Here is a 25,023-nt window from a genome sequence, read left to right on the forward strand (position 1 = left end):
TCTCTCTAACTCCAATAATCTATGCTTTACAACAACCAACCCTTTAAATATAAAAATAAAACTATAGTATCTCTCCACAATAAGTGTTTAAGTATATACTTTACTCCGCCAACGGTTCTTTCTTTTATTCATTATTTATGTACATACTTTATACTTTACCTCGACATTAAGTATTCTTTAAAGTCGATTTGAACTATTCTGTTGATTTGATCTCAAATTTGAGGGAAAGAATCCTTGTTGAAAGATTTGAGGGAAAGAATCTTCGTTGAAAGGAATGACTTTGATTTTTATGTTGATTTTTTTTTTTTGACAATATTGATTTTTATGTTGATATTGAATATGAAAATCTTCCCCCATTTTGTCACTCTTGTTAGATTATTGGACATTCTTTTAAGAATTTCAAATACCAAATTCCACCAAAAAAACTCTAGGAGAATTGTATGTGATGCTGATAGGGAGCGTCTCTGAGTTTTAGGAGACTCTGTGCAAAATTTAAAAGTGGCCCCTTAATAAAAAAAATATAATTTTTTTTAAAAACAAATTATCGATTTAAATTGTATATAATATAAAAAAAATCATTTTTATTCTTGTAATCATATAAATTATCAATATTAAACCAATTGCATTAAATTAAATAGAACAAGAAAAAAAAAATAATTATCTTTGTATATAACGTCAAAAAAGAACATCTTAATCTAAGATTAAATTTTATGCAAAGATTAAAATGGACTAGAACTATATTTCCGAGTATAGATAACTAATCTATTGATACTCATATGATATTTTATGAACATTAATAATATATAACTATTATTTTAGGACCTAAAATTTAACCTATTATTATACATATGATATTTTATGGGTATAAATAATATATAACTAATATTATAGGACCTCAAAATTTTGAGTTGAGGCCCTCAAAATTTTGAGGCCCGATACCGTCGCACTTCCCGCACATGTGTGCAGGCCGGCTCTGATAGGGAGGAGCCTATCATGCCTTTTACAGAGGAGTATTATGAGATGTGCATTTTTTTAATTTGTTTATAGTGGTCTTAGTTGTATTATTTTTTTTGTAAGGAAAAATTTAGGGTGAGGGGATGGTTCCACAGTGCAATGAAGAGAAGATCTTAGGGCTCAAAAAGAACTTACAAAAATAATTATATTTATCTTCTTCCAAAGACATTAGCAGAGCTCGAACCCGGGGTGTGTCTCTCGTGAACAATTTATTTAAAGAAAATTCTAATTTGTGTTATTGATTTAAATTTTTTCTTTTCGATGACAAATTGTTTTGGAAAATCCGAGTTCGATTTCTGAATTAATGTAACATAAAATAAGTATTAGGTTGTTAGTTTATTTTAAACATTAGTTTTATTATATGTCACTTTACTGTTTTAGCCTTTGAAGTTGTTATATTTAAGAAGGGGATTTATAATATCCAGTACAATCAAAGAACTATATGAGAATAAAATACTTCCTCCGGTCCTTTTTTTTTATATGGCATATCATATTTTTTTTATTAATAAACTCACCATAATATATGGCATATCATATTTTTTTTTTGACATATGTTTGTATAAAAAAATGTTTTGAATGAAATGCATGGTTACCTCTCATGACTCATTTCCGTTCAGTGAACAAACTATCTTCCTTCCGGACCCTTCCTTCCCCGTTTTTCAAATTGCAAGCAGAAACCTTAAACAAGAGAGAAACTATAGTATCTCTCTAACTCCAATAATCTATGCTTTACAACAACCAACCCTTTAAATATAAAAATAAAACTATAGTATCTCTCCACAATAAGTGTTTAAGTATATACTTTACTCCGCCAACGGTTCTTTCTTTTATTCATTATTTATGTACATACTTTATACTTTACTTCGACAAGTGTTTTAGTATATATATATATATATATACTTTACTCATTTTCAATTTTTTTTTTAAAAAAAAAATATACTTTACTCCACAATACTGTCATCATTAACTATAAAAGTAAAAGGAGAAATAAAAGAAAAAATTCGAAGTGAAAATATCAAAATTTAGATTTTTATTGTGTTGACGCCATCATTTTTAAGAAAAACTTTTAAATTTGAATTCTTAACGAGTATTCCTGAGACACTATTTTAATATTTGGCAAAATACTTTATACTTTATTTTTAATGATAATTAATAACAATCTTAAACCGTTAATCTTGATGTGTTTTAATAATATATCAAATAATTTTTAATTTCTTTTAAAAAACAATTATGAATGATCTATATGATATTACTAGTATGTAGCCCATGCAAAGATTTTTTTGTTTTTAATATCATTCAAGTGTTTATTTTGAAATACTATTTGAAAATTTTGGTTTAAAATTTTACAATAAAATTAAGATAATATTTTCATAATATATGTTTAAGGATGTTACATGATAGAGCGAGATGAAAAATATTCATTCATTCTTGAATCATCGGCATGCAAACTTTGGATATCTCACAAACCCAAATTTTTTTTCTAGAGAAAATTTTCAGATTAACCATACAAATGTACTTTCTTCCATTTGAATAAATAAGAAATTTTTTTTTTTTTTTTTATGCATCAGAGTTAAAAAACTTTATCATTCAATTTGACTAACTGAAGGATAATTAAGAGACCTAAATGTAACAACAAATAGTCAGAGAATGAAAATGAAACCAATAAAAATAAGTTAAGAGACCAGATAACCAATTTAGCCTATTTTTTTTATTACTTTATACTCGTTGTTATCTTTCCTTTCTTGCGTATTTTTCAATATGAAACAACTAAAAAATCATCTAATTATTTACTTACACACTTAGTTTGTAAAATGTAAGTCTAGTTTTATTTGCCAATCCCACATCTTAGATACAGCTTGCAAGCAACAGGTTTTGGAAACAGGGAAATACAAAAACAGAATATAAAAGCAAACAACCGAAACAGAGGAAGGGGGAGGCAGAACAGAACAAAGAGAATATCTCTCCTCTACAAATAGGATAAAAAAAAATACAATATAAGTTGAAATACTGACTAGAAATTTCACCATTAAGATGGGTAAATGAGATGACCGGAGTTCGAATCCCGACCCTTTACATATATAATACAATATCCATGCCGACTGAGCTATGCACAAAAATTGGACTAAAAAAAGATTAATTGAATGAATATCTCTTTTTTCCTTGAGTGTTCAGACACAATTGCTGTATCACTTGCTTGTTCTAACGCTAGTCTTCCTCTTAAAAACAATCACTACCAACCTAAGAATAATTTTTTATATCCGTTCTAAGCGATCAACAAACAACACTTTTATCTGCCAATGCCATAACGTGACCAACAAGCAACGTTTTTCCGCACTAAAACGATCAAAACATTTTTTCTTTAAAATCGACCAATGCACAATCACCAAATTAAGAAATTAGTTTATCAGCTGATTTCTTTAAAATCGACCAACGAACAACTTGGAACCACTAATTTTATCAAACATTTCAATTAGTTTATCAGCTATAAACTATCAGCTATCAATCATCAACCATAAATTATAATCTATCACCTACCTTATCAGTTATCCGCTATTTATTATAACTCCTATGTTCGAATGTCCGGTGCTAGCCTCAATTTACAAACATCTTCCATTTGGATGTCCTTTAGGTCAAATAGAGGTACTTGAAGGCAATCCAAAAGAGAGAGTATTTTTTTCTCCGGAGAAGCAACAACCAAATAGAGATCGTCTTAGAAGAAAAACATGAACACCACTTTATTTTCATAATAAAAAATATCTACAACCTTGTTTAAAGCTCAGTTAACTTGTTTTTCTATATTTAGGTATCGTTTGACCCAGTTTTTTTTAGGTGTAGAAGTTATTTTAACCATAAAGCTAGAAATAATAGCTTTAAAACTAAAATTAAAGTTGTTTCGTAAATCTTACTTTTTTAAAAAAAAGTTAAAAAATATGTTTGATAATAAATTATAATTTTTCTTAAAATATAGAAGCTTGTTTTTTTTTAATGGAGCTTTTAATAATTGTTGTTTGACCTGTCTTCTTACTTCTAATGAAAAAGAAGAGAAAAAAAAAGCTAGGTCAAACGATACCTTAATCAACTTTCTTCAGTCCATCCATGACTTGAGAAAGAGTAGTAGAAGTGTAGAACCCTTCAATAAAATGGTTTCATAATCTATCAATGTGAAGACTATTATCAGACTGTATTAAACAAAATGTTTTCCAAAGTCATAATTAAGAACTTCATCAAGCAGACTCAGACTCACATATCTTTATATTATCATACAAATGACATAGTGAAAGTTTGAAATGAAAAATATAAATATAAACAATCATCTTGACTCGCAATGCTGAGAAAATGGGAAACACGAACTAAAGATAAAAATATCCAAACTTCCTATTCCATATACATTTCCATATCCATATATGCTCCACTTGCATACATCCATACATAAAGATAAAAATAGTAGTAATAGTGTTGACTTTGTTCAACTTTAATTCTTTAAATGATGTTTCTTAGTAAGAGAAGAAGATAGTTGAAGATATACTTTGATTTAGCCTCTTTTAAATGAATAACAAATGCAAAATTTATAATTATACCAACTATTCAAGACAAAAATTTAGACAAAATCAGTAACTACATATATATATATATATATATATATGAGTCAGGATCCGTTGACACCAACTAGTTTGACACCAAATGTTACACCTCTTAATAACGTTTTAACCGATATAAATTTTATAAAATCCACCGTTGGATTGAAAGTTTACATCATATAGATCATTTGTGTAAAATTTCAGACAAATCCAAAATCATTTGATATGTTATTGAGATACATCAAAATTAACGGTTTTTGTATTTTTTTAAATGCCGTTAATCTTTATGTGTCTCAATAGCATATCAAATGATTTTGGATTTGTCTGAAATTTTACACAAATGATCTATATGATGTAAACTTTCAATCCAACGGTGGATTTTATAAAATTTATATCGGTTAAAACGTTATTGAGAGGTGTAACATTTGGTGTCAAACTAGTTGGTGTCAACGGATCCTGACTCTATATATATATATATATATATATATATAAATGTTCTTTTTTGTATAAAGTATCAATTTCATTCTGAAATCGTTTTCTTATCATTCCTAAAGGCTCTGTATCATCCATCATATATAACCAACAAAGATCCTTCTAACTATGTATCAGTAGGCAGTGCAATAGACAGTAGTACATTGGAAAATATTATGAATGTGCCAAATTCATCTAAAACATTAGCAGTCACAGATGTCTCGTGTTGATTGGTTGCTTGATTTATTTCACCAATGCAATTCTTGAATGGAAAAAAATAGACAACCAAAAAAATTCAATTCCAAAGCAGAATAATAAATATCACACAATAGAATTTTACGTGGAAAATCCTCTCAATATAAGAGAATAAAAAACCACGGGACCAAAGCCAGATAAATCTTCCACTATGAATAATAACAAGTACACGATAGTCTACCTAGTAAATACTAGGGAACAACAATACACACCAAAGGTAGAAATCAATTAATAACACAAATTCCACACAAATGACCTATTAAAACACAAATACTTACCTATTTTTCGTTTTTTTTTTTCTTCTTTTTTTCTACTTTTTTTTTTCTTTTTTTTTTTTCTTCTTTTTTTTTTCCTTTTAATATAATTGTGTGGATTCCACTTTAGGAGTGAATCCACCCAACACAAACAAAATAAGACGGTTCATAAGTTCATTTCATATGAGAAATGACAAAACCTTACACCCAAGGAATAAACAATACTGAAGGACAATAACACACACAATGAAAAGCATAGCAAATTAGCAATGAAAATATAGTCTAATAACCAATAGGGGCACTTAAAATTGCCTCTTGTTGAATGATATTCTCCAAAACAGCTTCAGAGGATGTCAATTGATGCTTAAGATCTTCAGCCACTTGACTTAAAAAATCTATCTTCAAACGCAAGTCTTCAACATCCTTAGCAACCCGTTTCTTGGAATCCAATAATTTCTCAAAGGCATCTTGAGATACTTGTATTTCAGGAAATAAAACACGCCTCTCGACACCAACCAACCATTCCTTATCAAAAGCAAAGTTTCGCACAACTTGTAATAGCTCCACAAATTCAGAGTGGCTCGACCCTGATACTTCCAGCAAACTATGGGTTTCGAGGAATTTCAATAGCTTAGCTAGGAAGTTATAGGCACAGCCCTTGTATATATCACCAAGTGAAGTGTCTTTTAAACGAACAGAAGGATTCCTAACAAGAAAATCAGTTAATAAAGACATATTCTCATAATCCAAATGATTCTTGGAGGCCAGTTCCTCAAGCTCCCTCTTGACAAGAAAAGGGTCACCTGAAAGTATAAAACAAAGCAATAAGATACCCTGAGTTGCAATAGGAGATGTGATGCTAGGAAAGGAGGGTTTAGATCTGGCAACATTTGAGTTTACTTTAATGAAAGCGTCGCCATTTGAAGAAACTGAACAACATGTAGAGAAGAAGAGAGTTCAAAATTAAAACGGTGATGAGGTAAGATAAGAAAACAAAATTGATACATTACCTTGATCATTATTAGTCTTAGAAACTCCTTCTATCTCAACCTCAATACCCTGCTCATAAGTTAAAAAGGAAGTTTATGTTTATAGTAAAATTCACTTCCTACATTCGAAAGAGAGTCAAACGAATACAACGAAAATGAGGGGAATAATTGCCTTTTGTTTAGAAGCAACCACTTGTATAGGTGGCTCATTCTTTGTTCCTGAAATGGTGGACATAGTTGCAATTGGTGTTTTTTCTGATGTTGATCCATCCAACTAATTCCATAGCATGAAAATGTAAATTAGTGGCAGCATATAATATTTAAATAAAATTATTTCTTCAAATATTTCTTGTTAGCTTTATATTACATTATTTACTTGAGAAGGTTTGATGATAGTATCAGTTTCTCCAAGTGATTGTTCATTCAGCAACTCCTGTAATGAGATCGAAATTATTAATTACAAGCATTACTATATAAGAGCTTGGACTATAAATTTGACATGGCATTCAAATTACTTCAGAATTTGTTGGTAGTATTGCTAAATCCATAACATTTTTAACAAACTCATGCTCTGCCTTTGGTGTTTGTTTCATTTGTATCTGCACAAAAAATAGAATGTTTGATTCAAAGACATTTCCATGGTGATTATGATCAAAATTTATAGACTATGTAAGGGTTTAGTCTATAAATTTGACATGGCCTGCAAATTACTTACTTTTGAATTTGTTGGTAGTAAATCTTCTAATTTTTGAGAAGGATCCCCTGAAAGTATACGGAAGAATCATTATGCCAATTTGATTAAAAATAAAACAAAGCAATAGAATACCTTTAGATGCAACAGGAGATGTGATCCTCGGAGATGGTTCAGATTTGGAAACTATTATTTCATCATCCTTAAAAAATTGTTCCTCAACATATGAGTTTACTTTCATCAAAGCATCGCCATTTAGAGAAACTAAACAACATGTGGAAAAGAAGATAGTTCAAAATTAAAAGGCTGGAGAGATAATATAAGAAAATAAAATTGACCAAAAAATGTTTACCTTGATCATTATTAGTCTTAGAAGTTCCTTCTATCTCAATACCCTGCTTAAAATTTAAAAGGATGTTTATGTTTAAAGTATAATTCAATTCGTACATTCGAAATAGAGTCAAAAGAATACAAGGAAAATGAGAGGAAAATGAGAGTATACTACTTGCATTGGTGGCTCATTCTTTGTTCTTGAAATGGAAGACACAGTTGCAACTGCTGCTTTTTCTGATGTTGATTCCTCCAACTAATTCCATAGCATGCAAATGTAAATTAATTGCAGCATATATAATCTTTCTAAGTATAAAATCATCTTTTTCAAATGTTTGTTAGCTTTATATGCAAAATGAGGTGGTACTATATTAAATCATTTACTTGAGAAGGTTTGACTACAATATTATTTTCTCCATGTGAATGTTGTTCGTCTATTGATTGTTCATTCAGCATCTCCTGTAATAAGATCAAAATTATTAACTACATGTATTACTACGTAAGTGCTTAGACTATAAATTTGCCATGGTCTATAAATTACTTACTTTTGAATTTGTTGGTAGTATTGTTAAATCCTGAACATTTTCAACACTTGATATTTCAAAATCTTCGGTGGCTTCTGCACTTGATTGCTGTTCAAATAGACTCTTCACATTGCTATATATTCTATAATCTATAGAATTTACCATAAAATTTGTAAAATCAGCCATTAGACTATAGAAAAATACATTTTCAACATCATTATAAAATCAAAATGTTCACTTTCCATTTAATGGAATGGAAAGCGATTAAAATCACATAACGGTAAAACAAAAATCAGATATTTGTAAAATCAAACTGAGATATTGGATATATCGTGTACCTGTGATATTTCTAATAATTCTCAGTAAATGACGAATTTCTGATAAGGTGTTGGTTGTTGATGCTGAAGTGAGAGTGAGTATTTTATCACAATTCCGCACGATGCGACTTTTTACAGCCTGAAATTGATTTCCCTGGACATCACTGAGGCTTGGTAGCATATCAAATGCTAAAATATTTAGATTTGGAATATGAACATTCTGATCATCTGCACTTTTGAATATTTCTTCTAACTCATTTGCTTCTCTTATCAACAGAACATTTAACTTCGGAAGCTCTTTACATACAGAGAATGGAAACAAAGATTTCAACTTGTTGCACTTTATTACACCAAGTCCTTTTAGTTCTGGGAAAAATGTTGTTGAAGACAAAGAATTTGAATTTTGTTTATTCTCCAAACCATCATGATCTTCAATAATATGTTCCAACTCTTTGCATTCTTCTATTATTAAAGAACGCAACTGTGGTAGAAATCTTAACATGGAAGTGGAGAAAACAAATTTCAACTTGTTGCACTTTCTAACAGCAAGTTGTTCTAGCTTTGGGAAGCATGTTGTTGAAATGTTTTTATTCTCCAAATCATCTTCAATAATATGTTCCAACTCGTTGCATTCTTCTATTCTTAAAATACGCAACTGTGGTAGAAATCTTAAAATGGAAGTGGAGAATGCAATTTTCAATTTGTCACATCGCATGATTGTTATGCGTGTAAGGTTTTTGAGGGAAAATGAATTTTTGGGACCCACAAAAAGACAAGTCATCATAGGCAGATCAATCAAGGTAATGTATCGCAAAGCTAAGTCCAGTTGCTGTTCATCAATTTCATTCAGGGAAAATATACTTTCTACATTGGAATTGAATACGTCGAGTGTTTCCAAAGTGAGAAAAAGATCAATGTTCCCACTCAATTCCTACATGTACGTACATCAAATAAATTACCAGTAAGATAATAGAATTTCTAGAATTCAATGGAAAAACATTTATAAAATTAAATGTGATCTCCTTTTAAAATTAGGTGTAAAAAGAAATTGCATTTCTTCAATTCTTAAATAAAGCAACAATGGTAGAAATCTTAAAATGGAAGTGGAGAATGCAATTTTCAATTTTTCACATCGCATAATTATATAGGCAGTTAAAAGATCATTGGAATTTATTCAGTATTATTTGGCCATGATTTTTTTTTCATAGGTTTTCTTTGCATACTTCAATGATACTTGATTAACTTAGTTTCATATTTTCTTGGCTATTTCAAAAATTTCATCTCTAGGATTTATGGATATATCTATTTCATGATATTTTAAATGTTTTGTCTAGAAATTAAGTATTTTTATTTATAAACTTAAAGAGGGATACCAAATAACAAAGATATATGGAAAGAGGGATACCTTAATGATTGTATTATACTGGGAACATTCACAGAGACGAAGAGATTTCAAAGAAGGAAATGTTATTCGATATTGTTTGGGACACATGGCGATCAAACTTGGCAGACTGGTAAGATGGAGTTTTCTCAATTCCGGAAGATGAAGCTGAATCCCCATATCGTTTTGATGATCACTACTAGTGTCATGTCCAAATATGTATTCCAATTGAGCACAATCTACAACATAGAGCTCTTTCAATTTTGGGAAGACATTGACACAGATGTTGCCACCAATGTTATGATATCCAATATCTATTATTATGTGCTTCAGTTCATCACAATTCTTAATTGTCAAAGTTTCCAACTGCATTATTAGATCAATAGATAGGATAAATACTGATTTCATCTTCGGAAAATGAGTCAGCACAATCTCTTTAATATTGCAGAGGATGTTTGATTGTATTTGAAGACGTTCCCATATGTTAAGGCCATATGAATTTGATTCCTGCAATGTAGTTATGTAATCCCAATGAAAAAAGGATCGAATTCAATCAAAGCAAATATTGTTGTACTGTGCACATAAATTAAGAAAAAGTTATTATTACTTATAATAATTATATACATTAGTGTTATTATAATTGATTATTTACTAACAGTAATATTCAAATTTTAGGTGATTTATGCACAAATTCTATCTATAAATAAATATAAGATACAACCTACTAGAAAGAAAGGCTTACCGATGCTACTGAGCAGTCATGCGGTTGATCCAATTGTATTTGTGCTTTGGAAGTGGAAGATGATCCGTTCACACATTCTTCAAAAATACTAATGAAGTTTGGTAATTCAGAGAGCTCCAATTTAGTTAGTGAAACCAATTCAACATGTTGAGATTGGCCAAACACATATTTCAATCCATCACATTCTCTTATTCTGATAGCTTCTAGTGCTGGAAGGTCTTGAGCAGAGAGGAAAGATAGTATAGAAACTAACATAGGGCAATTCTCAACTTTGATGCTCTTTAGATTGCAGAGGTTTGCCTTACCATTGAATAGTTGTTCCAAATTTTTCATGTTTTTCAGTTCTAGTACAACCAAGTTGGACAAGATCGGTACATGAGAACCAATGGTGTCAATGAGGCACCGTAGTTGTGAAATCCCATCCAAATGAAGTTCAACAAGATCATTCATACCGTGTTCTAAAGGAACAATCTCAGGCATGAGATTTCTCCATTCCCCCTTAATTCCTTCTAGACAAAGAGCCTCTGCTGTTTGCATGCAGTACTTGAGTGTTCCTTTTGAAAATTGACACTTTTCATCACCACGAAACACAACATATTTGGAAAATCTGGTACTCACCAATTCTAAGTCTCTCGTATGATTCTTGATATGATATCTTTGCAACTCAGGTAAGGTTATTTCCTGACAAAAATCATTGAAACTATATTTGAAATACAACTCTTCAAGTGATGAGCATCTTTTAATAACCTCAAATGGATTATTCTTTCTAATTTCACAATCTTCCAACTTCAACAATTTAAACTTGTTCAGTTCTGTAATTTGGTTTGGCAATTCATTGACTTTGCATCTATCCAAATCAAGAGTCTCCAGACTTTGTAGGTTTCCCAAAATAGAGATGTCACCTAAATCCACATTATCAACCAACATAGATCGAATATTGGTTAATGACCGAATTGAATCTGGTAATGATAAAGGTGAGTCATAATAATTGCCAGAAAAATTCAAAACACGAAGCTTGATAACATTTTCAAAAAAAGACTTTGGAACTTCTGTACATCCGTGGTCTGTATCCGCCTTGATAATTAATGCCTCAAGTTTGGAACCATCAAACTTTAAGTTAAAAATATCCATGCGTTTCCCTTCACATAATAAATATTTGATATTTGTTTGCTTTTCAACCGATGACTTCTCATTTTTATCAAACAATTTTACACATTGAATATCTTTGTTCGCTATCCATTGAGCTGCTTCTCGGACCAAATCATGCAGTTTTAGACGTTTTTCACCGTCCTCCAACAACAAACAAGAATCTACGAGCTTGTCTTTGGCTAGAACTACTAGGTTTCGAGCATCATCGTAGCTACCATAATCTTCCCCCAAAAGGCCCACACCTATGCAAAGTCTTGTTATAACTTCAATAGAATTTTCTTCATCTTCTCGGAAAACCGAACATAAGAGAAACAACCCCTTGGCTATTTCATCCTTCAAATTATCATAGCTAATCTTCAAACAGTTATAAATTCCAACCTTATCATCATCAACACCATGCATGGATACAGGTTTCTTCAAGGATTTCAATGTCACATCCCATTTATGCTCTCGATGTTGGTGGCCCTTTAAGCTACTGGCGATAACTGAAATTGCAACAGGTAATCGTTTGCATTCCTTTGCAATTTTACGTCCCTTATCGATCAATTTTTGAGAGGTGCTATCACTTATCTTGGCATACATTTTGAACATGATCCACGCTTCTTCTTCTGATAAAAGACCCAATTCAATTATCTTATCACAATCCATGTTGTTGAAAGTTTCTTGATTACGCGAGGTTACAAGAACTCTACAACCTTTGTGTGTGTCTTGTTTTGGAATTCCTATTGCATCAAAATCAAGAGGTGGGCCTCGATCCCACACATCATCCAGTATCACAAGAATTTTGTCACCATTTGTTAATCTACTCCATAGTTTTTTGGGTCGGTCTGGTTCATTACAACCCCCCCATTCCAGTCTTAAAGAACCAGCAATATCATCTTGAATTTTTTTTATATCAGGAGTAAATGACACGGTCGTATCAACGACATAAGCAAATATTTCAGATTGCTTTAGCTCTTTACCCACTTCTTTGGCCATTGTTGTCTTTCCAGTGCCCCCCATCCCTTGTAATCCGGTTATATAGTTATTGTCATCTTTTAATGCATCCAACAGTTCTTTGTATTTTGACTCTCTACTTTCAAAAGAAATGTAATCTTTGGATGAATAGCGTTCAACACCTGGAACAGGGCGAGGAAGTTCAATATTTTCAAATTTCTCTCCCTTTAGTTGTTTGATCTTCTCCAACTTCTTTGATAAATCCTCTCCCTTTTTATATCGCCGGATACAATTAGGACAAAATCCAAAAAAACATGTTTGTTTTGTTTTTGTGTCCACTTGATTGAGCTCATCAATATCTTTTTCCCAAGAAACAACATTAGCTTGAATATCTTTATCTCTTTCTCTTGCATCTTTGACACGTTGCTCGATAGTTATCCTTTGTGGTTCCAACGTAGTTCTTTCTTCTTCAAATTGCTTAACAATGCATGTGAAGCAAAATACATAACGTGCTTTTTCTATTGCGCCATCAATCAATTTGTCCACATATTTCTTCACCAACTCACAGAGGAAACTTGCCATCTAAATCAATTTCAAGAAAACAAAGTCAGACATATATAGAATGAAAGGTATTAGGATCAATATATATAAATAATGATTCACTACAACAGTACAACTATATACTAGTATTAGTCTTGATTTGAAATTGAAACGGTTTTAAGCTACATTTGCAGTTGTGTTTGCTTCATTCAATATTATTAAATAGTAAAGAGAAGATAAAGTAGAAGATCCCCTTTAGCAGCTAATAATAACACTAGAGAACTTGAAGTGAAGAGTGAGTAATCCTTCTTATATTGAGCAAAACCATGAGTCACTAATTAGGTGGAAAATTTGTAAAAGTCATTCATTAAAGACTTTTTCAAGTTGCATAAAGTTCCAAAAAGTTCACCATTAAGGAAAGCTTTATTGACATTTAGGTGAAATAAATACCATTTGTTTTGTTGTTGCAACTGCAAAGGTTACATGAACAAAAATAAGCTTGGCAAAATTAAAGTTGCTATTTTTAGAGTCACTTTAATTAAGATTTTAGTTTATTTTTGATAGTTTAATGTTTAATTTAAAGTCATATTTGAATAAATTGCAGTTTTTGATTTATTGAGTCAATTATGTGTTTTTAATAATAAATTATTGTATTTAAACAAATGACAAATTGTAACATTTTTTTTTTGTCAAAACTACATTTAAATAAGAACAATTTTTCTTCTAAAACGACACTTAAAAAATAATAGATAAAGTATAAATTATAATGATAAGAATTTAAAATAGGTAATCTCCTCATCCACCGTAATATTTGAGCTAGCAAAATACACTAATTATAAACATAAATTGTTAATTTAAAATGATACATGCACATTGTGAACCCATTAAGTGACTTTTACATGTCCCACCGTATATATAAGAGGACTTATGAGAGGAGGGAGGGGTTGGAGCCACCCTTTGCCCCCCTAATATCTGTCCCTGCTACTAGTCTAGGTTTTATGACTCGATCTAGAACTTATGTCTGCTAAAGTAATTAGTTTGGAGATATCAAATTATTCAGTATGACTAAGAATTCAGGTTTCGTTCATGCTTTTGATAATATGAATAGACCTAAAAGATTATGGTGCTATATTAGATAAACGGGATCTTGATGAGTTATGAGATTGGTCTTGATCTATTTGTGAATATATACCTTGACATGAACATTATTGTTTTGATGATTGACAAAAGACGTCGGAGAATGACAAGAATACAAAAAGTGGAAAAGAGGATTAAGTTTTTCAAAAGTTGGGTTATAGACTTATTGAGTTATTGATGTAGGAGGATTTTTTTAGTATTTTATTATTTTAGCTAGATTTAGTTTTATTATATTTTAGGTAGATTTGTTATTTTTATATTTCACCTAGATTAGTTATTTTATATTTTAGGTAGATTTGTTATTTTTATTTAGCTAGGTTTGTTATTTTTATTTTTACAATCTTTTAGGAGATTTGTTATTTTTATTTTTTACTCCTATTTAAGCTAAACTAATATTGTAGCCTTGAAGGCAACCTTTGATTCAATAAAAATTATAGAGAATTTTTCTCAAGTTTGGTGGATTCCAAATTACTCTTTCTGGTGGATTACAGAGCCTTATCTGACAGGTTTGTCGCTTGCAAACCTATGTTCCATAATAGGATTAGCGCTTGCTATTCCTTCACGCTTCCGTACTGCATCAGTTATAATCCATTTATTTTTTTTAGAATCCATACGTGAGCAGTAGAAAACGCTCTCTTAAAAATATATCACACAAAAAAAATTTACTTAAATACAATTTTACATAAAAATATATTGGCTAGAAAATCTTAATTAATTATGAATATTAGCATGGATTTGAGGTGGTCCATATATGTTTAGTTATAGAGAACATAGAGTAAACTAAAAAAAAGACACTGTAAAAACATAGTTTACTCTATGTTCTCTACCGTGTCTTATAATATAGCATAACTATCTACTTATGTTTTTTTTTTTTATAATGGACTATGCATTAAAATTAATATTTTTGCATGCATCGAGAACCGTGCACAGAGAGGTATAAAATACGAGTGTCATATTTTTGTCTATAGAAGTGTGTTGATATAACATACGTCTTTTTTATCATATATTTCACCCTAACAGTGGTTGAGGCGTCAAGCTAATGACATTAAAGAAACTCTACTTGCGAGGAAACCCATGATATGCAACTCGATCTTTATTTTATTTTAATTTTCAGCTTCTTTATTAAGTTAATAAAATAAAAACACCGATGAATGAATTTGTCGATCTATTTGAATTACTTTGTTATGCGCAACTTGATTTTGTGCATTTGATTAGAATATACAGTACTTGTCTGTTTGTTCTCAACCTTAAAAAAATCTGTTAGTTTACATTATTGATTGTTCTCTATTTATATTAGTCTGCTAATAATTGAGTAAATTGTCAAATATCCCAAAATTTCAAAATTCGTCAAATACCCCCCCCCCCCCCCCCCCCCCCCCCCCCCTTCCCGAAATTTGGAAATAAGCAAATACACCCCTGAAATTATAAAACGTCAATCGAATTACCCTTTGACGTGGACTCTGTGTGAACTCTGACCAGTAGTGTCAGGGGGGAAATTTGATTGACTTTTTATAATATCAGGGGGGGGTATTTGCCTATTTCCAAATTTCATGGGGTATTTGACGAATTTTAAAATTTTAGGGGGTATTTGACAGTTTACTTGCTGATAATTCGAGGAATGATTTATGTTTGTTTATAATGATTCCAAAAGGCTCTATTTTTTTTTCCTGTTATCATAATTGTAAGGTCTTGAGCCTAAACACTTGAATATTTTTCTTACTTGTGAGTACTCATATACTTGTAATTCTCCAGAACTTGCGATTATTCTTTATTGCATTGGAGAGGATGAGGACCGTCGAGATGGGTCGAATGGTCCCAGGAGCATATGGGGCGTGTATGTACAATAATTACTATGTTTGTACATATTGTTGTTGGCATATAGGAGAAGCTTCCGTGAATGAATGATATTGGACTTGATCTAGAGCACTTGGGCCATGTGTATTAGGCATTGGTCCAATTTGAAACAATAACCGATATGAAATTAACACTAAATTAAATATCTAGATAAAAAAGCTAAATGATATGTGGACTTGTAAAAGTCACTTAATGGGATCACAATGTGCATGTATCATTTTAAATTAACAATTTATGTTTATAATTAGTGTATTTTGCTAGCTCAAATATCACGGTGGATGAGGAGATTACCTATTTTAAACTCTTATCATTATAATTTATACTTTATCTATTATTTTTTAAGTGTCGTTTTAGAAGAAAAAATGTTCTTATTTAAATGTAGTTTTGACAACAAAAAAATGTTACAATTTGTCATTTGTTTAAATACAATAATTTTTTATTAAAAACATTTGGCCCCCCATCTTATAACTTTTTGGATCCGTCCTTGTTTGTATACCTCGTTTTATGTACTTTCAATGCATATGAACGAGTTTTATATATGAACAAACTTCTTTCACCAATCTACACAAAGAATCATCTAATGTTCAATGTAATTCTAGGAAACATTTCCTCTATTGAATCTATTTTTAATAAATTTTTTTGGGGGGGGTTGTGAGGATTCTAGGAAAATTTCTTGGGTTAGTTGGAAGACTATTTGTTTACCTAAGGAGAGTGGAGGTTTGGGGGTGAGGCGGTTGTGGGAGTTTAACCAGCTTCTTCTAGGCAAGTGGTGTTGGAGGTTGTTGGTGGACCGAGAGGGGTTGTGGTTTAGAGTGCTGGCAGCTCGGTATGGGGTTGAGGGAGGTAGCCTTCGGGATGTCGGGCGGAGAGGGTCTTTGTGGTGGAGGGAGATAGTGCGTATTAGGGAGGGAAGTGGTGAGCTAAGGGGCGGGTGGTTTAGGGAGCATGTTGTGAGGAGGGTGGGGGACGGGTCAGAGACTTTTTTCTTGACCGATCCCTGGGTGGATGGGACTCCTTTGTGTGAGCGGTTTGGGCGGCTGTTTGAGTTGACGGCGACCAAATCACGCACGGTGGCTGAGATGTTTGCTTTAGGGTGGGGTGCATATGGTGCGGCGTGGGAGTGGCGGAGACAGTTGAGGGCGTGGGAGGAGGAGATGTTAGGAGAGTGTCAGTCTTTACTTCTTACCATTTCCTTGCAGGCTCTATCTTTAGACAGGTGGCAGTGGCGCTTTGATCCTGATGCAGGTTATACGGTTAGGGGAACATACCAGGTTTTGATATCTCATGTTTTGGTTACTATGGACGTTGCGGATAATCTGGTCTGGCATCCTCAGGTTCCTTTGAAGGTCTCCATCTTCGCATGGCGTTTATTGCGCGACAGGTTGCCCACGAGGGTAAATTTGGTTACTCGACGGGTTTTATCTTCTACAGCATCCACTTGTGCTTTTGGATGTCACGAGGCTGAGTCGGCATATCACTTATTCATCTCCTGCAGGATTGTGAGCTCTCTTTGGGATTTAGTGCGAGCATGGATTGGCATTCCTTTGGTGGACTTTTCTACACTTCGGAGTCACTTTATCCAGTTTACATTTTCAGCAGGTGTTTCACGAGCGCGCCGATCATTTTTACAGCTCATCTGGCTTGTGTGTGTGTGGGTAGTTTGGACGGAAAGAAATCATCGATTGTTTACAGGCTCAGCAGAGACGCCCCTCATTTTGTTGGACAAGATCAAGCTGTTCTCCTTTAGGTGGTTGAAGTCGACGAGTATTACGTTAGCTTTAAACAACCATAGCTGGTGGTCTAGTCCTATGCTTTGTCTGGGCTTTGTATGATTTGCTTATGTTTCTGGTTTCTCTGACTCTTTGTAAACTTTTGTAGTCTACCTCGGTACGTCTTGTGCTGGGGAGGCTGATTATGTTAATATATATCATTTTGGCTTGTTCAAAAAAAATGTTCAATGTAATTAAAGTTACGCAGTAAGAAATGCCGTATATACTATAACATGCGTAGGTTCGATTCAACCTATGTTTTGGCCAAGGTTATCAAAACCGGACCGGACCGGCTAGTCGGATCGGTCGGACTGTGAACCGGTCATGAAAACGGTTCGGTTATGAGCAAAAACCGGATAGGAAACCAACCGGCAAAAAGACGCGTGAACCGGTTTTGAACCGGCGAACCGGCCGGCACGGTCCAAGCGGTTCTGCAAATTTTTTATTTTTTTTTTAAAAAAAAAGGGTAAAACAACGTCGTTTTAACTTTTTTTTTTTTAAAAAAAAATCTTAAACAAAACAACACGTCGTAGGAATAAGAAATGTTTGTTTTTCATTAGGAATTGATTTTTTTTATGGCAGTATGTTGTTAATTGATGTTATGGTGCTATTTTGTGTTATTGAATTTAGTTTATTATATAATTTCTAATTTGGTTTGAGTTAAAAAATTTATTTTATTTTGACTTGTGATATTTTATCTTTTTAATGTGTGAAATTGTGAAATATTGAGCAATTATTCATATATTTTTATTTATATATTAATTATAATATATATTTAATTAAAAACGGTTCGACCCCGATTGAACCCGGTCTGATTAATTGAACCTTGAACCGGTGAGCTCGCCGGTTCGATGACCGATCCGGTTCTGACAACCTTAGTTTTGGCCACAATTTAATTTTTTGTCAAAATTCCACATTCCGTACATAGCAAAAAATTATGCACGAGACTGATTGTTAAAACTTAAAAGAGTAAGTTATCAAATTTGCTTCCACTACATTAATTTAACCAAAAAACTGTTTTCTACTCGCTTTGTTCCAAAAGATAAAAAATAAAAATCACGTTTATTAAAAAAAATAAACGATAATAATTTGAAAGTAAACTTTGCAAATCTTTCCTTTTATTTTATATGTCAATTAATTATTGTGTTAATATTTTTTTTTACTTTACTAGAGACTATAATCTGGTCTTTCACTTCTTCAACATCTTTATCATTTAACTCAAATTAGTTGATCTACTCAACTCCATATAGATCTACTCAACCTCATATTTTTGGTAAAAATAATAGATAGTTGATAGTTGTTAGTAGCTGGTAAGCTAATTAAAATATTAGTTAAAATTAACTGTTTAACTAGATGATAAATATAAAATTAAATAAAGAAGATTTTAAATTCATATAAATATTCACATGAAAAAATGAATTTACAAAAATGCTAAAAATATACACATGAAAATATACAAATAAAATGATCTGAATGTACACATGAAAAAAATACATTTATAAGAATGATCTGAATGAAATGCTTAGTTACCTCTCATGATCCGTTCAGTGCACAAAGTATATTTTCCTTCCTCTTTCTCAAATTCTCAAATTGCAAGCAGAAATATTAAACAAACAATAATTAACAACTCTTTTCTTTTGTTTTTGATGGGTAGACAATAACAATTGTAACCCCAATAATGTAGGCTTCACCACAATCAACCTATTAAATGTGTATAGCAATAGTAACCCCAATAATGTAGGCTCCCGTACTTTGACTCCAAGGTCTTTCTTTTATGTTAAAAAAGATAAATGTATTTTTGGGCAAGTGTGCTACGAGAGTCACGGGACACTTAAATTAAGTATAATAGAAAAAATTTAAACATAAAATTAATATTGAGATAATAATTTTTTATAATTTTAAATTATTGAATTTACAAATTTTAAGATTAAATTTATTTATTAATATACTTATTCGGAGACATTTTAAAAACAAAATTATATTTTTTAGATTCGTTATATAATTAATATATCTAGTATATAATAATAGATCAAATATATTAATAAATCTGATATATTAATTATACAATAAATTTAAAATGTTGAATTTTACTTATAAAATATCAAGAGTATACTGTATAAAGTTTTATTACTTCAAGTTTTTATTAGTATAAGAAATAGTTTACTACTTTTTAAATTTATCAAATAATTAATATATTTAATTTTTTATATAGACAAAATATATTGATTATTTTATAAATTTTAAAAATTTAACTTTTTCTCTTTATAAGGACTAGGTGATATTTCTTATATATAGTATATATCTATTTGCCATTAAAAAAAGACTAGGGGATATTATACATATTTATACAAAAAGAAATTTTGTTTGTTGTAAAAAAAAATAATTGTTTTATAAAATAGTTATTGCTAATTGTGAAATAGTACAAAATTTCAACTTTGCAATAAATTTGACAACAACCAAGTACCAATCTAGTAAATGAGCTACCAAAACAAACCAACCTATTAAATGTGTACAATCATAGTGGCTCCACTCTGACTCAATCATTTTTCTTTTATGCTAAACTACTACCAAGCCACGGTTTAGTGGTGAAGGGTTTGGGTAGTATGTTATAGGTCATGGGTTCGATTCTCATTCATTGTAAACAAAAAAAAAACTACTACCAATGATTATTATAAGTATAAAATTATTTTTTTTATTAAAAAAATTAATGTATTTGGTTCATATTATAAATTATATATATTAATTTTTCAATGAATCTAATAGAGATTTTTTATTTATAATAGTGACCGGAGGCTTCTTCCGTCCCATAAAAAAATCACTTTACTTTATCTTAAATTAATATTATAAACAAATACAACTTATTTTTATAATTTTTAAGATTTACTCTTACTTATTTTCATAAAATTTAATGTAAATTGCATTTAATTTATTCTTTTTTTTTTATATAATAGATAGATATAGGCAAAGGATGGGGCGAAGCTTGCTTGGTCCCCCGATGTCTAGATGTTCTTCGCCTTATAAAAAAAACTCTCTTCTTTTCTTTATAGTTAATAACCAATATTTTTTTTTATATCTTCTTATAAAACTTATTTTAAGGAAAACACAATGTAGTGTGCGATCGATTTCATTGGCATCGCGATGCCACCCTCCCTACTTACTCCCCTTATGGGGTGGTCTCCAAACGACAATTTCGATTTGCTTTCCTGTGCGATTCAGCACTGTTGATCGGCGTAGACACAAGGTGATTCATCTTCACGATTCATCTCGCAAGGGACAATTCCTAGGTCCCTGTTTCCATTATTCCTGACACCGAAAGGGACAAACACGGCTTGATGTTGAAAACGCTATTGTTTGAAGCCGGCAAAGAAATCTTTGGTTTGACAAACCATTGGATAAACAAACAATCGATGGATCATGGATTCATGGTCTTCAAGACCTGCAACGGCCTAATAATGCTCAAAAGGACTAGGTGCGTGGATACACCGTGTTGGTGGTAGTGTCGTTTGTCGCACTAAAGGGTTTGATGGGTACTTTGGTGATTCTCATGTTCGTGGTGTTCAGTTTTATTGATCGACCATCCCTCGATCTAGCTTTCGAATGGTTCTGGGTTGCTTTGGATGTTCAACAAGATTTCTTATTATAGGTTGATATTTCAATATCCATATCATTTAGTGATTTCGGACCGTATTGCTTGAAAAAGCATCATTGCTTGCTGCTTATCGCAGGGAGTAGTGTGTACATGGACCGTCTCCGTGTTGATGATCGGTTCATTCATCTCAATTTTATTGTTCTACGTTTTGTGTTAGCGCACTGGGTTAGATTAGATCTATGTTCCCCAACTTTTGTATATATTTTATTTTATTTTTAATAATAATATGAGCTATAGGTGGAGGACGGAGAAGAATAAAGATGCCAACAAAGTTGGTATGTCTGTCCCAACCTTGATGTCTAGATAATCTTAATTTATCAAAAAATCATACTTTAAATTATCATATTTTACTTTTTTTAATAAGTGTAAATTTTTTTTTACTTATAATATGAGACGGAGAAAGTATCTCTTACTGGTATGGAGCATTTATTAAACATATAAAAGAAAAGAATTTTTATAATTTAAAAATTTTGAATGCACATTATTTACCAGTAATATGTTTAACTGTAGTTGATTAGCCGTATTTTATTAAACACCTCACCCGCCCCTAGGTTGTCATGTTAGGTAAATTTCATGTATTGTCCTTTCTCATTTACTCGTCACATTTTCATTTTTCCTACTATCTAAATGTACTTTACGTATTGTCATATCATGCACAGCCCAATATGTAGTACGTTAGCTGGCTGCACAGTGTACTCTCCAATGTGCGTCGCATTGTGTGAAAGTGAAACTATGAGAGTACAAAGAGAGCGTGTGAGAAGCGGAGGAGACGCGTGAGGTGATGCACGAAACTTGTTTGGGCTGAAGCCCAATGAGAAGGGTAACAATGAGAGGTTGTGCTTTTTGAACCTCAATCTCGAGGCTGTTTGATGCAGAAAAAAAAAAATCATTTTTAAAAATATTGCATTTGTTATAGATTTTTTAAATAATCATAAGCTAAAAATAATCAGAAAATAGTTAAAAATGAGAAGCTACTATGAATACCTTCTCAAATAATAGATGTTTTTAGAGGAGAGAGAAAATAAATGTTAAAAGAAGAAAATTATTTTGTAATTAAAAAATCACTTTTAAACATTCTATTTAAACAAACTAAAAATTATTTTATTTAAAAAAGTGATTTTTATAACGATAAACAAACACAAAGTGTTGGTGTTTTTGTATGTTGGCTTTATTTTGCTAAAACAAATATACTAACAAGATGTTGGACTGAATACTTAAGCATTGGATACGACATCCAGTGTTGATAAGTGTCAAAAATCAGTGATTTTACGTATACATTTTAAGTACTTATTAACTTATTTTATAAGTCATTTGAAGTAAAAATTCCAACTATTTATAAATATTAGTCTTTACTAGCAAATTAGTATTTTAACTATTTTCACCTATTTTTCGTTACTTTTCTAGGTTTTAGCTATTATATATTAATTATATAAGATACATATTATTATTATATTATGATTAATGTTTATTTATGTGTTAATATAGATCAAAAAGAAGTGCAAGGATACAATTACAAGTGGACTTAAAAAGAAAAAGGAAACAAGGCGGTCCAATTGGAAAAGAGGAGCAGAGAGTTAAGTGTGCAAGTTGCAGAGACACCACCGTTTTGCTTTCTTAATACTAAAGGAATTGCATACTTAAGTGATAAATTAAAAAGCCTATAAAAGCATCCAGTGGCAATTCACTCTCACGCACCATCAGAGAACATCACGAAACAGAGGAGAAAGGCAGAGAGTTTGAGCACGGAACAACGGAGGAAGCGATGGTGGATGCACGCCAACTATTTGAGGAATCAACCGGTGTTGTTATTTCATCTCTTTTTTCTCACTTGTGTAAAGCTACCATTGTAATGAGTATGGTAATGAGTTGCTAAAGACACTTTTGTTGGTATTAGATGTAATTGACTTTGTTAGTATGTATTTCATTTGATCATGGTGTTATATATGGTCAGTGACGGAGCCAGAAACTTTGAATAATGGGAGCAACATTTCAGTAAACAAAAATATAATATTAATAAGAAATATGTATGAGTGCATAAAATAACAAATAAATTGTGCCAAAAATCAACTTAAATATGAGTAATTATTAAATATTAAACAAGTCTTGTTTAAAAAAAGGGAAAACCACCATTTTAGTCCTTGAAAATGTATCTCGCTGTCACATTCGTCCTAGAATGTATCAAAATTGCAATTAGGTTCATAAGTGTCTCTTTTATTAATCATTTTGATCTTCAAATCTGACTTTAGGTAGTCAATTTGACACTCAAATGTATTTTACGATAGACATTTTAGTCCATAAAATTACTAATAAAAGAGATACTATGGATGTATTTGCAATTTCAATATATTTAAGGATCAATATAACAACGAGTTACATTTCAAAAGACTAAAATGATGGTTTGCCCTTAAAGAAATAAAACTATATAAAAGAAAAATATAGTGAAGATGTAACACCCAAACCCCTTAACGCGGATTTATTGAATATAAATAAATAAAACACTTAAGAAATTAAGGCGTCACGATTATAATACAAAACCACAACAGAATTATGTCATGCTAGCACAGAGAAAGTCATTTTCTCATGTTCTTGTGAAGTTAGAGAGAAGGGAGAGCTCAAGAAGCTAGGGCAAGGAAAAAGGAAGGGATTCAAGATCATAATTTATTTGATTATTTTTTTAATCTTTTATAAGTGTTATGATTTTTATAGAGGACGAGTCATTCATTTCAATACAAAGATTATTTATATGGAGACAATAGATACGATTGACCAAATGGTTCGACCAAAGAACCAATGATCTAGTACATTTACAAGTTTGATGATCAGGATGCGCGATTTTTAAAACATTGCTTCCACCCTCATAATTATACCATCACCCCTATATTTTGAGTAAACTACCTATTTTACTCTTATATATAAATCAAAATTATTAAAAAATTTACTTTTTCTCACAAATTTTAGAAAGTTTCTGGTGCACTAGGGATAAGAAGAGAAAGTAAGTTTTGAAAAAACATACCAAAAAACAGTTTATAAGTTTTCCGGTGTAGAAATGATACTGGAATTGGAAATCACTTAAATTGTTCCGATTTATTTAGCTGATAAAATTGCAATGATTTAATTTAGAAGATAAACAAGTACACCGTCTAGACTTTCATAACTATTATCCTTCACCCTGTAGCAACCCAAAATTTCCTAATTTCTAAAAGCGTACGTGTTGAGAAGTGTAAGACCAAAGATTTGGTCTTTATGCCTGTTTATGTGCTCAAATTGGATCAAGATGATATATTTTATAATTAGGAAAATGCTAACGAGTATTTCTAAGACATTTTTTAAGAATTTTAAATAATAAATTTTTTAAGAACGCCCCAGGGCACTCCTTAAGAGTTTTAAATACAACCTCTGTCCCTAATTATAAGATCTTGTTTGACAAAAATGTATTATTCATT

The 25,023-nt window shown here is 31.3% G+C and overlaps 1 protein-coding gene across 1 annotated transcript; it reads right to left on the minus strand.

Annotated features, from left to right (window-relative positions):
- Positions 1-5,644: 5,644 nt before the first annotated feature.
- LOC123886414 lies at positions 5,645-19,735 on the minus strand. The gene is made up of 15 exons (XM_045935732.1): positions 19,462-19,735; positions 10,547-13,213; positions 9,829-10,311; positions 8,445-9,354; positions 8,128-8,255; positions 7,950-8,041; positions 7,605-7,753; positions 7,388-7,516; positions 7,277-7,323; positions 7,077-7,160; positions 6,929-6,994; positions 6,734-6,835; positions 6,583-6,631; positions 6,406-6,501; positions 5,645-6,375 (listed from the first exon to the last, which is right to left on the minus strand). The coding sequence occupies exons 2-15, from the start codon at positions 13,211-13,213 to the stop codon at positions 5,855-5,857; spliced, it is 5,523 nt and encodes a 1,840-aa protein (XP_045791688.1). The 5' UTR covers positions 19,462-19,735; the 3' UTR covers positions 5,645-5,854.
- Between the last annotated feature and the right edge of the window lie 5,288 nt (positions 19,736-25,023).

Source organism: Trifolium pratense, linkage group LG5, assembly GCF_020283565.1.
Source record: "Trifolium pratense cultivar HEN17-A07 linkage group LG5, ARS_RC_1.1, whole genome shotgun sequence".
NCBI classification, from domain to species: Eukaryota; Viridiplantae; Streptophyta; class Magnoliopsida; order Fabales; family Fabaceae; genus Trifolium; species Trifolium pratense.

Bases quoted from the DNA above. Each gene is read 5' to 3' on its own strand.
- LOC123886414 (XM_045935732.1), bottom strand. From the start codon at position 13,213: ATGGCAAGTTTCCTCTGTGAGTTGGTGAAGAAATATGTGGACAAATTG. The intron at 9,355-9,828 runs GTATCCCTCTTT...ACGTACATGTAG, and splicing joins AGTATAATACAATCATTAAG to GAATTGAGTGGGAACATTGA. The intron at 6,632-6,733 runs GCAATTATTCCC...ACTTATGAGCAG, and splicing joins TGGTTGCTTCTAAACAAAAG to GGTATTGAGGTTGAGATAGA.